At 40.5% G+C, this 16,701-nt stretch overlaps 1 protein-coding gene across 6 annotated transcripts in view; it reads left to right on the forward strand.

The window, feature by feature from the left end:
* Positions 1-630: 630 nt before the first annotated feature.
* The window catches only part of UBR2 (ubiquitin protein ligase E3 component n-recognin 2), a 135,032-nt gene continuing 118,961 nt past the window's right edge, over positions 631-16,701 (forward strand). For 2 of the 6 annotated variants that reach the window (XM_055264104.2, XM_063633040.1), the window contains exons 1-2: positions 680-1,134; positions 10,888-11,147. In XM_055264104.2, the coding sequence (XP_055120079.2) occupies positions 1,057-1,134; positions 10,888-11,147 (338 nt within the window). In that variant the 5' untranslated portion in view covers positions 680-1,056. Of the gene's footprint in view, positions 1,135-10,887; positions 11,148-16,701 lie in introns of all 6 variants that reach the window. The other 4 variants (XM_063633038.1, XM_063633039.1, XM_055264103.2 and 1 more) reach the window with 4 other exon arrangements.

Raw genomic sequence — 16,701 nt, forward strand, 5'->3', positions numbered from 1 at the left:
AAACTGGTCTCAAACTCCTGTGCTCAAGTAGTCTGCCCCCCTCGGCCTCCCAAAGTGCTGGGATTACAGGCATGAGCCACCAAGCTTGGTCTGATTATCTGTAGAAATTAAACGTCTCTATAAAGAGGAAATCTTTGAATTGGCCTAATAGACTCTTTTTCCTTTGCAGCAAGATTTGTGATAAAGTTTATAAGTGGTCATCACTAAAGTGTTTGAAAAATTTTTAAAAACATGTTTTAAACCTTCAAAAAACTGGGTAATGTTCACCTCCATTACTCGTATAAAGGATGAGGGTTCGATGGATGACAGGACATAGAACCACAGGAATAGAATGTAATTCATTCATTCCTTTGACAAGTATTTGAGTGGCTACCCTATGCCAGACTGGCAAGTCCTTGAGGGTCTACCACGTGCCAGGCAGTGTCCTTGAAGCTGGGGATACAAAAATGAACAAATGAGATTCGGCGACTAAAACTACAGTTCCCACAGTATCTTGCTCTTTGGCTTTTTTCCAGGGGGCGCTACTTTCCACGACTCTCTTCCCATGATTCTCGTTGGGCAGAAAAGCCGCGCCCGCTTATCTGCCATTTAAGCCAGCGCCCCTTGGGAATGGACTACAACTCCCACAATGCATTCGAGGGGTACCGTATTAGGGCACCACCTCTTTCCCGGCTGTGCTGTACCTACAGCACCCAGAACTACAGTACCCAGAACGCTCCGCTTCGCCTCCTGGGTGTTATTGCCCCTTTCCCGGTGCAGGACGCGGTAGTGGCCAGCGAGAGTGTCAGGCCTGGGGTTTTCTGTGTCCTTTCCTGGGTCAGGGACGAGCCAGTGACTTGACTCTTGGGCGCTAAGCTTGGGAGGGAGCGCAGGAGGCCGCTGTCCTTCTTTTCCGGTTCACGTCACCCTTCTCTCCCTCTCTTGCTCCACCTGCAGCCACTTGGACGGCTCCGGGACTGATTGCCTGGAGCAGGGGTGGCAGTTGAGGCCGCCGGGGCCGAGGTGAGGCTGCAGCTCTCCGGGCGGCGGTAGCGCTGGGGAGGAGGAGGAGAGAAGATGGCGTCGGAGCTAGAGCCAGAGGTGCAGGCTATCGACCGGAGTTTGCTGGAATGTTCGGCCGAGGAGATTGCGGGGGTGAGTGGCGGGACCCGGGCGGGTGCGTCTGCCCCTCGCAGGCCGCGCCCGCGGGGAGGAACCGACTCCTGGACGTCCTGGAGCAGCCCGGCCCAGACTTGGGGAAACAGCTGTGCCGGCCCTCGCCTCGTGGGGTAATAGCCCGGGGAGGCCACCGATCCTGCCCCTGTCTTTCTATTTTCAACAGCTGCCAGAGCTGCGCTGTGCACTAACTACGTTTACTTTCCCTTTCTGCCCAGGAGAACCCAGGGCTCTTCCATCATACCTCCTTTCCCCCAGCCTCCCATTAAGTCTCCCAACACATGGACCTTTGCCCTTTATATCAGCTCTTGGAAGAGGAGAAGAGACGCTTCTTTTGTTTTTGGTATAATCGCCCTACTTTATCTAGTTAATTGCTTTTCCTGAGACAAGCGGAGCCGTGTGCTCCTCCGACTAAACATGCCACCCTAACCGAGCCCCTACTTTGTTTTTGGTACTGCCCCAGGCACCAAGAAGGCAAAGGACATTACCCTTCGTTATCCCTTTCAGTGCTATCTTTTTTTTTTTGCATCGGTTTGATTAGTTGACAACGTTGATGCATGTGTGGAAAGTTTACTGAGTATGAGAAAGTAGTCGTGGAGGCTGGGAAATTTTAAAAATATTTTTTCTAGGAATTAGGCGTAATTGGATGGAGAACAAATGTTATGTAACGTTGATAGAGCAGCTTTCAACAAATACTGCATAAGCTAAACGTGAGAATTGGTCACAGTGTAGTAGGAGCAGTTATGCTCCAAACGTAAAACCATTCAAACGCAGTATTGCATTAAAACTGTAATATGAATATGCTAGTGTAAATAGCAGAGTTGTAGAGTAAAACTCGACGGCATCTTTCCCCAATAAGGACAGGGAACACCCATTAGAAGAGATTGCCCAGAATGATTGTGAATGGACCAAGACAGCTTGGGCCCCACCTCTAAGACCTCCAATTAAAAAGGCTGCTAGGAAGGGAGTGACCCGTGAATAAAAGTTAGCAATCTGAATGCTACGAACAAAATTTGGGATTGGGGGCACTGTGGAGCTGTTGGTCAGTGAATAGTTATTTTGCTTGAATTGGTGAGGACATTAAGTCCGGGTAGAAAGAAATGTCAGGAGTAGAGGTGAAAACTTTAAAGAAATACGTTGTTAAATGCTGAATCTTTGCTTATTTGGGTGTGTTTTGTTGTCGTTTGTTTTTGTTTTGAGACGGAGTTTCGCTTTCGATGCCCAGGCTGGAGTGCAATGGCGCGATCTCAGCTCACCGCAGCCTCCGTCTCCCGGGTTCAAGCGATTCTCCTGCCTCAGCCTCTCGAGTAGCTGGGATTACAGACATGCACCACCACGCCCGGCTAATTCTGTATTTTTAATAGGGTTGGGGTTTCTCCATGTTGGTCAGGGTGGTCTCAAACTCCCGACCTCAGATGATCCACCTGCTTGGGCCTCCCAAAGTGCTGGGATTACAGGCGTGAGCCACTGCGCCCTGCCTTGGTGTTTTTTTTTGAGACAGAGTCTCGCTCTGTCACCCAGGCTGGAGTTCAGTGGCGCAATCTCGGCTCACTGCAGGCTCCGTCTCCCGGGTTCACGCCATTCTCCTGCCTCAGCCTCTCCGAGTAGCTGGGACTACAGGCGCCCGCCACCACGCCCGGCTAATTTTTTATATTTTTTAGTAGAGACGGGGTTTCACCGTGGTCTCGATCTCCTGACCTCCTGATTCGCCCGCCTCGGCCTCCCAAAGTGCTGGGATTACAAGCGTGAGCCACCGCGCCCGGCCCTTGGTGTGTTTTTTTAAACCTACTTACTTGTTTAGCCTAGGTCTGTTTTCATTTACTTTCTACTTAATGTTGTACAACTCAAGGATTTCTGCCTTTCGTTTATCAGAGATTTGAAAAAAGAAAATGAAAGTAGTGTTACAAGTAAACTGTTAAATAATAATGACAGCTGTTTGCTCTCCATGCCTCTTCTAATTGATATCTGTTGCTTACCTCAAAGTACTGTTGTGGTTTTTTTCTCTCACTGAATTTTGTGTCTTGGCCCAGTGATACAGGGTACAAATTCCGTTATCCCATTCTAAAAGTGCAGACTATCAAGTGATTAGAGGTTCTTCAATTTTTAGAGGCTCCTGAGGAAACTGGTTATAAAAGTAGTGCTGGAGGCCAGTGCTCCTAGTTCTTGTTCAGTGAAATTCTCAAGCAGATGCAGTAGGGAAAAATCAAGGAAAATGCAACAAAAAATTATTAATTTGGACTTCATTTGAGTTTGTGAAGATCATAATCTGAGCTACCTTTTACCCTGTTTGCTTTTTTTTTTGTTTTTTTGAGACAGAGTCTTGCTCTGTCGCCAGGCTGGAGTGCAATGGCGCGATCTTGACTCACTGCAACCTCCGCCTCCGGGGTTCAGGTGATTCTCCTGCCTCAGCCTCCCGAATGACAGCTGGGATTACAGGCGTGCGCCACCACACCTGACTAATTTTTGTATTTTTAGTAGACACAGGGTTTCACCACGTTGGCCAGGATGGTCTCAAACTCCTGACCTCAGGTGATACGTCTGCCTCGGCCTCCCAAAGTGCTGGGATTACAGGCGTGAGCCACCGCACACGGCCTACCCTGTTTACTTTTAAATGCCTTTCTGAACAATAAGTTTTTTTTAAAGTTTAGTCTGAAGGCCAACACAATTCTCTCAAATAGAGAAGATGCAAACTCTTTTTTTTTTTCTTTTTTTGATAAGAGATGGGGTCTTACACTGTTGCCCAGACTAGAGTACAGTGACATAATCATAGCTCACTGTAGCCTTGACCTCCTAGGCTCAAGAGATCCTCCTACCTCGAAAACCAATATTAAAATATAAAATTCCTTCAACTATATAACCTTAATCTTGCCTTACTTTGTGAGGACTTTACTGTCTGTATTAAGTTAAAACACCTAACATTTAAAACTGTTTTTTCAGCTTAGGCTTCAGCTTTTTATCACACATTTAAATTAATAAAGTTTTCTCTTAGGTTGAAAGTACATTTTAGGGAAGAGAAACAAGTAGAGAAAACAGTGACTGCAGGCTTTAGACCTCTGTCATTGGTAATTTGTTAGGATCACCAACATTTAAAAATCACCTAATGAGCACTAGTGTCATCCTTTCCACATTTCATTTACATACCGCTTTTCTTATTGCTGTTATAAGGAGGAAGAACTTTTTGTGATCCCATCCATTCCAGCTAGTATGCCTCACAAAGAAAAGTATCTAAGCTGATTCTTTAATATTTGTAAGTTTAGGATATTACAGTGACTGTCTCTTCTCATTCTTTTTTCTTGTTAGAATTGATTCCATAAGTATGACTTTCCCAACACTTCTTGGCTCTGTTTACTTTCCATACTACATACAGTTACAGTATGTACCAATGAGTGATTACGGTTTTAAAAGTAAACATGCCGGGCGTGGTGGCTCACGCCTGTAATCCCAGCACTTTGGGAGGCTGAGGCGGGCAGATCACAAGGTCAAGAGATAGAGACCATTCTGGCCAACATGGTGAAACCCTGTCTCTACTAAAACTACAAAAATTAGCCGGGCATGGTGGTGCACCCCTGTAATCCCAGCTATTCGGGAGGCTGAGGCAGGAGAGTTGCTTGAACCCAGGAGGCTGAGGTTGCAGTGAGCTGAGATCGTGCCACTGCACTCCAGCCTGGGCGAGAGAGCGGGACCCTGTCTTTTTCCCTGAGTATAAAAGAAATACAGGTTGGGAGCACTGACTCATGCCAGTAATCCCAGCTATTTGGGAGGCTGAGGTGGGAGGACTGCTTAAATCTAAGAGTTTGAGACCAGCCTGGGCAAGATAGCTATACCCTGTCTCTACTGGAAAAAAAAAAAAAAAAAAAAAAGCTGGGTGTGGTGGCATGAACTTGCAGTCCTAGCTACTCAGAAGGCTAAGCCGGGAGGATCGCTTGAGCCCAGGTGTTAGAAGTTACAGTGAGCTATGATCATGCCACTGTACTCCATCTTGGGTGATAGAGTGAGACTCTATCTTCAAAAAAAAATTTTTTTTTAATAAATAATGAATTCATTAAGTTTTATGTAGAGTTTTAGGTCTGTGTTGGTTATCTTTTTGCTGTACATTTTTTAAACCGTTTTATTGAGATGTAACTCACATACTGTACAGTTCAGTTCAGTGGTTTTTAGTATATTCAGAGTTGTGCAGTCATCACTATGATCAATTTTAGGACATTTTTATCACCCCAAAAAAGAAATCCTGTACCTATTGGCAGTCACTTCTCATTCGCACTTAAACTCCAGAGGTCTAATCAACTACTAATTTTTGTCTCCTAAGATTTGCCTGGATATTTCATATAAATGGAATTCAACATATTCTCATTTGTGGCTGACTTCTTTCTCTTAGGATAGTGTTTTAAATATTTATCCATGTTGGGCCGGGCGCGGTGGCTCACACCTGTAATTCCAGCACTTTGGGAGGCCAAGGCAGGTAGATCACAAGGTCAGGAGATTGAGACCATCCTGGCTAACACGGTGAAACTCCGTCTCTACTAAAAAATACAAAAAATTAGCAGGGCATGGTGGCGGGCGCCTGTAGTCCCAGCTACTTGGGAGGCTGAGGCAGGAGAATGGCATGAACCCGGGAGGTGGAGCTTGCAGTGAGTCAAGATCACGCCACTGCACTCCAGCCTGGGCGACAGAGCGAGACTCCGTCTCAAAAAAATAAAATAAAATAAAAATAAAATATTTATCCATGTCATACCATGTAAAGATTGAGTATCGTTACGCTTGCCACCAGAAGTGTTTTGGATTTTGGATTTTTTTTGGATTTCAAAATATTTGCAGTTATACCAGTTCAGCATCCTTAATCCGAAATCCAAATGTTCCAATGAGCACTTCTTTGAGCATCGTGTGGGCATGCAAAGTTTCAGATTTTGGATCATTTTGGATTTCACATTTTCAAATTAGGGATGCTCAACCTGTGTCAGTAATGCATTCTTTTTTATTGCCAAGTGGCATTCCTTTGTATAGATAAACTATATATTATTTATCTGTTCATCAGTTGGTGAATATTTGGGTTGTTTCTACTTTTTGGGTATTATGAATCATGTTGCTGTGAACATTTTTTACAAATTTTTGTGGGGACCTATGTTTTTGTTTCTCTTGGGTATATACATACCTAGAAGTGAAATTGGTGGATCGTATGTTAACTATTTTGAAGAACTGCCAGATTTTTCCAAAGCAGTTGCATTGTTTTACATTTCCACCAGTAGTGCATGAGAGTTCCGATTTCTCCACATCCTTGCCAACACTTGTTTTTGCCTGTGTTTTGATTACAGCCATTCTTTTGGGTGTTGTGCCTTCTCATTGTGGTTTTGATTTGCATTTCCCTCATGAGTCAATATTGAACATCTTTTTATGAGCTTATTGGCCATTTTTATATCTTCTTTGCCCATTTTCAATTAGTCCTTTAACCTATTAAATTTCTGTATTATTTTTATTTGTAAATACTCTCCTTAATTTGTAGAGCTCTTAATATAATTTGTTTAAATTTTTTCTCAATATATTCCCCAAAACTCCCAGTTGAGCACTATTGTTTTTATGGTTATGAGCACTAGTTGTTTTATGATTAACTTACATGTTGCTTATCCTTGTTTGAAAGCAAAACCAAAAGTAGTTAAAGGATACAATTTTAATTGGGTATAGAATAATAGAGACTGTAATAAAAGGCTAACCTCTAGCGATTCTTTCATTTTTCATTTCATTTTTATTTTATTGTACTTGCCTTCTACCCCAAGGCTTAAATTTAGTATTCAGTAGAGGGAAAGCTCCTGGAAACATTGTCATAACATGTTTACTTTAGAGGAATGAGTTGACAGTTTCTTTACTTCCCTTAAGAGGGACTTCTAATAAGATAGTGAATGCTTATTACTTTCTTGTGCCACATGGGTGTGACAGCTACAAGTGTCTGAAATAAAGACAAATTAAAATGCCAACCAAACTGGAAATCTCAATTTTTCATGTTGAAGAAACAGTTGCAGTTAGCATATGTTAGTGAGAACTAATATGAAAAGCTATAGATTTTATTCTTTGGGGAAATGTGTGAGCTACTTCTGAAAGACAGTCATAAATTTTTCTTTTTATATTAAGTATGTATGTTTAATCAGCTTAAAGTGCCCGTAATAGAGCCCAAATCTTTTAGGTGATTGTGAATTTTTCATATAATGATAGTAAAGTTTTTGGTTTTGAGACGGAGTCTCACTCTGTCCTCCAGGCTGGAGTACAGTGGTGCGATCTAGGCTCACTGCAACCTCCGCCTCTTGAGTTCAAGCCATTCTTTTGCCTCAGCCTCCCAAGTAGCTGGGATTACAGGCGTGCACCACCACTCCTGGCTAATTTTTGTATTTTTAGTAGAGATGGGGTTTCACCATGTTGGCCATGGTGGTCTTGAACTCCTGGCCTCAAGTGATCTGCCCACCTTGGCCTCCCAAAGTGCTGGGATTACAGGCGTGAGCCACGGCGCCCAGGAGTAGTAAAGATTTTAAAAATGGGGAGCATATGTATGCCTTTCTTGGACCAGACTTTTACGTCTTGTTATTTATAATAATATGTAATAAAGAGTGAAATACTTGCTTGTTTTACTAATAATATTTTTATGTAAAGTGGCTAGTTTTTTTGGTTGGTTGGTTGTTTTTTGAGACAGGATCTCACTCTGTCACTCAGGCTGAAGTGCAGTGGCATGATCATGCCTCACTGAAGCCTCAACCTCTGGGGCTCAAGTGATCCTGAGGTGGGAGGATTCTCCCACCTCAGCCTCCTGAGTAGCTGAGACTACAGGCGTGCACCACCGTGCCCAGCTAATTTTCTTTTACTTTTAGTAGAGATGGGGTTTTGCCATATTGCCCAAGCTAGTTTCGAACCTCTGAACTCAAATGAGCCAACCGCCTTGGCCTCCCAAGTGCTGGGATTACAGGCATGAGCCACTGGGCCTGGCCGATTTTTTTTTTTTTCTTAACCAGAAGCTGATACTATTGTCTGAATTTTTGTTGAAGAAATCTATGAACAAATTTGCTCTCTTGTTACAGTCACTAGACTACATAACTTTTTTTTAGAAAGCATCTCTTCTAGCCTGTAGTCCCAGCTACTCAGGAGAGCTGAGGCAGGAGAATGGCTTGAACCTGGGAGGCGGAGCTTTCACTGAGCCGAGATTGCGCCACTGCACTCCAGCCTGGGCGACAGAGTGAGACTCCATCTCAAAAAAAAAGGAAAGCATCCCTTCTAAAGCAACCTTTCATTCTTGTATTAAAATTCTGCAACAGTGAAGTTTTACAGGAATGGGAACATAAAATATGAGGAAAAAAACTGGTTTTTAAATAAAATCTTTCAATATGTTGTAAATTAAAATAGTCTGAAGCACTTAACTTTCTAGGATCGTGGAGGTGAATTATTTTGGTCTTATTGCTTAATTTTTCATTCATGAAGAGTAAATTGAATCCCAGCACCTTTGGGAGGCCGAAGGGGGCGGATCACCTGATGTCAGGAGTTTGAGACAAGCCTGGTCAACATAGTGAAACCTTGTCTCTACTAAAAAATACAAAAATTAGCTAGGTGTAGTGGTGCACACCTGTAACCCCAGCTACTCAGGAGGCTGAGGCAGGAGAATCAGTTGAACCTGGGAGGTAGAGGTTGCAGTGAGCCGAGATCGTACCACTGCACTCCAGCCTGGGCGACAGCGCGAGACTCAAAAAAAAAAAAAAAAAAAAACGCTTAGGATCGTTTGACTACGTTCATTCTTGTTTTGGTTTGCTGACAATGAGTGAAAAATGAGACATTTACCTTTGAATGAGGCCAAAAAAGAGGTCTTTTAGCTCAAAAAGAGGTCTTTTAGCTCAAAGAATAAGATTCTAGTATGCTTGTTGAGGACTCTGCTTTTTCTTTTTTCTTTTTTTAAAACTTGTCCTCTTTATAATTACTGAGCTTAAAGGATGTGTATGTATATATAAAATTTTGATTGAGTCACTCTGAAGGGAGAGAATACTTAAAGCCTGTAGGATTGTCTCGTAAGAAATGCTGCTGCTGCTGCTGTTTTATTTTTATTTTTATTTTTATTTTCCCTAACCACTTGGCCACCAGGGAAGAAATGCTGTTGTTTTGAAAGTAATTTAGTCTCTTTCCTACTTGCATAATGTAAACACAACAATGTTAGTAATATTTGGAAAATAGTTTAGTTTCACTTTAAGCATGAAAACTCACCGTTTTTGGTTATAAGCTTCTATCCAGTCCCTTAACTTATGAACAAAATTTTTACATTTTTAGTAAAAGTTCTCTGAAAAACAGAAATTGACTAGAAAGTTAATATACACCACCTCGTGCATATTTAAAATCTCTGTATGTTGTTTTTAGAAGGAGTGGTCTGAAGAATATACAAGTAATAGCTAAAATGAAGACCTTATGTTGACTTCTTATGATGTTAGATATCACTTGAACATACTCTTTTTTTTTTTTTAAATAAAAATGTAACTGGAATTTAGGTGGTAATCCATAGGTAAACATTGGAGGTTTTTTTTAATTTCAGCTTTTACTTTAGATTTAAAGAATACATGTGCAGGTTTGTTACATGAGTATACTGCACCCGGGTAGTGAGCATAGTACCCAATAGGTAGTTTTTCAACCCACTTCCCCCTTCCTCTTTCCCTCCATCTGTGGGTTTTGTTCACGGTTCAGTTAACTGCATTCTAGCAGAAGTGAGTCGTTTTTTTGTTTTGTTTTGTTTTGTTTTGTTTTTTGTCCTTTGAGATAGATTCTTGTTCTGTCACCCAGGCTGGATCTTGGCTCACTACAACCTCTGCCTCCGGGGTTTAAGCGATTTCTCCTGCCTCAGCCTCTCGAGTAACTGGGATTACAGGCATGCGCCACCATGCCCAGCTAATTTTTATATTTTTAGTAGAGAAGAGACTTCACCATGTTGGCCAGGCTGGTTCTTGAACTCCTGACCTCAGGTGATCCGCTTGGCCTGGCCTCCCATAGTGCTGGGAAGCTTTTCAGATTTTTCGGTGTGGATACCCAGATTGAGCTAAAATAGGGAAATGGAGAAAATAACAGATTTTGGTGGAGCATGCAGGGGAGATGATGCATTCAGTTATTGAGCCTATGAGATCTAAGTAGAATCATGCTTTAAAATTTGTTTTTAGTGGGGAGAGCAAACGGAAAAGGCCTTATAGAGAGAGGTTGATCAGAGAAAGAAGGCATAATTGGTACAACAGTCTCTTGTGGACTGACTTATTCATAAGAGACTGGTATATAAACTTGTTTATGAATCATTAAGAAATGTGTATTGGCTGTTCATGTTCGCCGTACACTCTTCCTATGGACAAACTGACGTGAGAATTCATATCACAGTGAGAATAACATTTGAGCAAAGCATTAGCAAGGACATCAGATGAGCTCAATGGTTCATGTCTTATATAATGATTTCTTGTAATTATTTTCTGGTACTGCCTAGAGAAGGTTGCTTCAAGAGTCATTTTGCAGGGAAGGAGGGGGGCTTGTTTCATTTTAATTTTACTTACACTTAAAAGTAGGATTTAAACATACTTGACATTTTAATAGATTAAATTTCTAACGCACGGTGGTGAGTGTTGTAAACAAAATATTTTAATATGCTTTTGTCATTATTTTTGTACCTAAAAGAAAGTAGGGTAAATTTGTTCAAATTAGTTTGTTGGTGTTTAAAACCATTTCTTCTTTTTTCTTCTTTTAAAGAAATGGCTGCAAGCAACTGACCTCACTAGAGAAGTGTACCAGCATTTAGCCCACTATGTACCCAAAATCTACTGCAGGGGTCCCAACCCTTTTCCACAGAAAGAAGACATGCTGGCACACCATGTTTTGTTGGGACCAATGGAATGGTACCTTTGTGGTGAAGATCCTGCATTTGGATTTCCAAAACTTGAGCAAGCAAACAAACCTTCTCATCTTTGTGGTCGTGTTTTTAAAGTAGGAGAGCCTACATATTCTTGCAGGTAAAATATTTTAATTTTCTTTCTAGGAGGCTCTTGTTTTATTTGACCTCTTTTTTTCCATGGAACTTTAAAGTTTTTGTTTAAAAGTTATGAAATACCATATCTGCTTAAAAATCCGTATTACAAATACATGCTATTTAATAAATAATTAAAGCAGATATTTTTATAATTATTCTTGATAAAAAAATATTGTCACCAGCATTCTCGAAGCCCACTGTGTGCTTTCTTCCTTCCCCCATAATTAACTGACATCTTGACTCTTGAAATAATCACTTTCTTGCTTTTCTTGATATTTTTTAGTTACAGTAATTCTGATGTTCAAATTGCCATAGATTTGGCTAGTGAGAGCCCCGTCACACCAGCTTGTCTTTTGCACATGCCTTCATTAGTTTGTGAGTGCTTCTTTCCTTTCTGGCACAACAAGATGCCCCCAGCTCACTTTGTACTTGCTCTGACCCATATGTAGAATCAGCTATTTCTTTAAAGATTTTTCTTTCATTTGGGAATGGTAGTTAGAAACCAAGATCTGGGTGCTGTATGCATTTACTGCTGTTAGGAAGACTTTTTCTTTTTTAAATTTCTTGGTGAAAATTAAGTATACAAGGGTAGAAGATGGAGAATAAAGTGCCTTGTCCCCTTTTTGACTATCCTATTTTCCAGAATTAATCATTGTTAACATTTTCCCATATATCATTTCAGAAATTTTCCTTTTTTTTTTTTTTTTTTTGAGATGGAGTCTTGCCCTGTCACCCAGGCTGGAGTGCAGTGGTGCGATCTCAGCTCACTGCAACCTCCACCTGCCAGGTTCAAGCAATCCTCCTGCCTCAGCCTCCCGACTAGCTGGGATTACAGGCGTAGCCCACCACCATGCCCAGTTAATTTTTGTATTTTTAATAGAGATGGGGTTTCACCATGTTGGCCAAGCTGGTCTCAAACTCCTGACCTCAGATGGTCCACCTGCCTTGGCCTCCCAAAGTGCTGGATTACAGGCATGAGCCACTGTACCCGGCCTCTTTCAGAAATTTTCTTTGTGTATATAGGCCAAGATATATGGCAATTTTAAACCTACATACATAAATACAGATGAGAATATGTTACATATACTGAGCTAAATTTTCTTTTCTGTATTTAACCATAGCTTAACATCTTTCCGTATCAGCTTATGTAGCTAAATAATATTCTTTTGTGTGGATGTGTTGTTGATGGAGACATTATTTAACTTTTTCCTTTAAACTTTTTCCTGTAAAACTTAAATTTAATAAGCTAATTTTGGTGAAAGCCTCTGGGTATCTATGGTAGTTTTATTTGTTAGTGTATTTAGAATATCAATAGAGAACAGTATATATACTGAAAAACTATTAGACCTAGTTTTTTGTTTGCTATTACAGAAACCACTTTGAATATTCTGTTGATGTTTGGAGCAGTAGACCTAGTTGAACCTCATAATTTACAGATAGGAAATTGAGACCCCATTGTTCAGTAATGTTCTTTATATTAATAGGATCTAGTTCCAAATTATTCATTTGTATATCTTGTCTTTTAATCTTCAATCTGGAATGTTTCCTCAGTTTTTCTGTGACTTTCATGATCTTGACGCTTTTGAAGATTACAGACCAGTTATTTTGTCAATGTCCCCTCAATTTGGGTTTGTCTGGTTTTCATAATTAGATTCAAGTTGCATCTGTGACAGGAATGCCACAGAAATCATGTGTTTTAACCCTGTCAGGTGGTATATATGATTTTGATTAGTTCTACAACTGGTGATATTGATCACTTGATTAAAGGGATGTCTGTAAGACTTCTCCACTGTAATGTTACTCTTTTCCCCTATGTGATCAATAAGTATGTTGCTGGGAAGTACTTTGAGACTATTAAGTATCCTCTTCATTATCAAACTTTCAATTTATTTATTTATATCAGTATTTGTGGGGTCTCATTATTATGCTCAAATTGTCCTAGATTTGGTCAGTAGGAGCCCCTTCAACCTATCTTTGTTCTTTTTCGTATCTCTATCATCCTTTGAGCTCTTTTTCTTTTCCTTTCCTTTTCCCTTCTGTTTTTTCTTTTCATCCTGGTACAACAAGATGTGCCAGGCAGTCTTGAGCTTTCTCCTGCCCCAACCCTGAAATCAACCATTTTGCCAAGGATCCTGGTTCTTTGTAGTGGAAAATGGTGTTTACAAAAAAGATGGTATGTGTGCATGTTGCTGTTGGTGTTATAACTCTCAGGCTGTCTCAATGGAGCTTTATTTTATACCTATCTGTATAAATGTATTGAAATAGATATTGAAAACCATGCATCTGTAGTGATCTCTCCCATTCCCATCTAAGGTTCTTTCTAGTTTTCTTCCTTTGCATATTTTTAATTTCCTTCTCTGACAAGAGAAAACCTGATTCTCATTTTCCTCAAAATATTTGCTTATTTAATTATTCCCCTGTATGCAACCATTCTGCTGCTGCTGCTGCTGCCCAACTCTCTGCATAATTGCCCCTCTTTACCTCATTTGTATTTTGTGTTCAGTACTGGGCCACAGTGGCCTTTCCCTTTTTTTTTTTTTTTTTTTGAGATGGAGTCTCACCCCGTAGCCCAGGCTGGATTGTAGTGGCATGATCTCGGCTCACTGCAACCTCTGCCTCCCAGATTCAAGCGATTCTCCTGTCTCTGCCTCCCTAGTAGATGGGACTACAGGCGCACACTGGCTAATCTGTGTATTTTTAGTAGGGATGGGTTTTCACCACATTGGCCAGGCTTGTCTCGAATTCCTGACGTCAAGTGATCCACCTGCCTCAGCCTCTCAAAGTGCTGGGATTAAAGGCCTGAGCCACTGTGCCCGGCCTCCCTCCTGTTTTGTTAGGGCGGATCCAAAGTAAGCCTTGTTCTAGGATGTATAGTTTTTCTCATTTGTGGGGGTCCCACAAGTAACAGAGACACTCTGATCACGTAAGTAATGCCAGGGATTTAGAGGTTACCTCCCAGGAAACCAGATCAAAGACCAGCCAGGTTCTTTATTACATTGTTGAGAGGGTGAGATCCTTTGTGTGTAGTACTTTACACAATACTTGGCACACAGTAAACTCATAGTAAATGGCCATGCTGGGTGCTGGGGATGAATATCTCATTTTAAAAGTAGGTGTTTCCATGAAACCCAGAGCCCTGGTAAAATGACACGGAGTCTGTTATTTGGAAAGATGAAATATGGTTATTGGAATTCTGGGGAGGTTTCAAAACTAGACCCTTCAGGATAAAGGTGACTGATATCCATAATGCGGAAGGTTTCTTTAATGAGAAAGAATGATATTAAAGGATCTTTTATATATAGTATTTAGGAAAAGGATTTGTGAAGGGCATAGATTAGTTTTGCCATGGGGAGTTATTTGTTCATAGTTTCTAAAATTGTGTTGGTCACAAATTATTTTTCTGATGTCTCCATGATGTCAGAAAAAAGCCATCTGGGTGTTCGTAGGCAGTAAGCTACTTTTTATGTACTCCATTAGGAAAAGAGTGGTCAAACTTAGCACTTGTTATTCGTTATTAAATAGAAATGGTTTTAGGGTGTAAAAAATCTTAGTGGGCAAAAATCTAGTGTTGATTTTGATAATTGTATACTTTGACATTTTGTATAACCATTAAGAAAAATAAAACGAGTAGAATATGAAATCATACTTTCATGAGTTAAGTTTTTAGCTTAATACTTCTTTTAAGATACAGAGAAGTAAGGTTTCATCCCCCTGTTTTTTTAGTATAGTTAAATTGAGAACATTCTTTTTTAACATTTAAAAACGTATTACATGAATGTTATAGATAACCAGAAATCGGCATTGGGGGCGGGGGGGCTTATGCTGCCATCAGGAGTATTTTTGTTTCTAGATAGTATTTTATGATGCTTTATTAACTATTAAATAATTTTGCATAGGCTTTTTTTTTACTTTAATACTGGTTTGTATTGGTATATAATAATTGTACATATTTATGGGATATATGTAATTTTGATACATGCACATAAGGTGTAATGATCAAATCAAGGTAACTAGGATATCCATCACCTTGAACATTTATCATTTCTGTTGGGATGTTTTAACTCTGATTTTGTTGGTCATGACAGTTGAGATTATGCTAAAAATGATAAACAACTCTACAATCCCAAAGACTTTATGTACCAAGATATGTTTATTACTCAGACTGTATGACCAATTCAGATGAGTGGGGTGGTAAGTAGAGGGTTCTGCTCCAGGTAGTTTTTTCACACCATCTTATGTTTCCATAAGCTTAGTGTAATGCTTTCAAGGTTCACCACAGCAAGAACAGAATAGAGCTGGCGGATCATGCTCAGCAAATAAATGCTTTGTCTCAGAAATTATGATCTTACCCAAATCCCATTAGGCAAAACTAGGCCTAATGCCTCTGTCCAGCTACAGAACAGGTCGGGAAAGTGTAATTCTCCTAAGTCTCAGGGATATATGAAACTAGGATGTGGATGAGCATTAGAAGTGTCTTTAGCAATGATTTTTTTACGTTTTTTTTTCTCCCTGAATCATTAGGATAAAATGAAGTAACATGTATGAAAGCACATAAGTAACTATAGATATGTGTGAGGTTTTTTTTAATTGAATAGTCTTCTTCATATAAATTACTGAACCATGAGTAATATCTCAAGCAGAGGGGTGCAGATAGTTCCAGTTCCTTTTCTGTCTGGAAGTAATAAAGCTCTCATATGGAAGACCTACGTATTTCCATGAAGAGGGGTTGTTCTTTCAGTTTCTTGCTTTTTAAAAAACTTGAAGTCTTTTCTCTACTTAAAATACAAAAATTAGCTGGGCATGGTGGCTCATGCCTGTAATCCCAGCTACTCAGGAGGCTGAGGCAGGGGAATTGCTTGAACCCAGGAGGCCGAGGTTGCAGTGAGCCGAGATCATGCCATTGCACTCCAGCCTGGGCGACAAGAGCAAAACTCCATCTCAAAAAAACAAAACAAAACAAAACAAAACACACACACAAAAACTTAAAGTCTTGATCTCTTGCAGGATTCTATTTTAAAACTGAGTGTTAGGCTGTTTTTGCATTGCTATAAAGAAATACCTGAGGCTGGATAATTTATAAAGAAAAGAGGTTTAATTGGCTCACAGTTCTGCAAGGCTCTACAAGCATGGCATAAACATTTGCTCAGCTTCAGGTGGGGACCTCAGGAAGCTTACAGTCATGGCTGAAGGGGAAAGGGAAGCAGGCACATCACATCACGCAGGAACAAGAGGTGAGGAGGAGGTGCCACACTTTTAAACAACCAGAGCTCACAAAAACTCACTATTGGGAGAACAGCGCCAAGAAGACAGTGCTAAACTTTCATAAGAAATCCCTCCCATGATTCAGTCACCTCCCACCAGGCCCCACCTCCAACATTGGGGATTACAATTCAACATGAGATTTAGAGGGGACACATATCCAAACTATATCAAGCTATTTCTTTATAATGTGAATAGTCCAGAGATTGGAATCAATGTTGTGTTAGTTTTAAAACCATTGGTTATTTCTTTTTTTGAGACAGAGTCCCACTCTGTCG

The sequence above is a fragment of the Symphalangus syndactylus genome, chromosome 23 (assembly GCF_028878055.3).
Source record: "Symphalangus syndactylus isolate Jambi chromosome 23, NHGRI_mSymSyn1-v2.1_pri, whole genome shotgun sequence".
Taxonomy (NCBI): Eukaryota; Metazoa; Chordata; class Mammalia; order Primates; family Hylobatidae; genus Symphalangus; species Symphalangus syndactylus.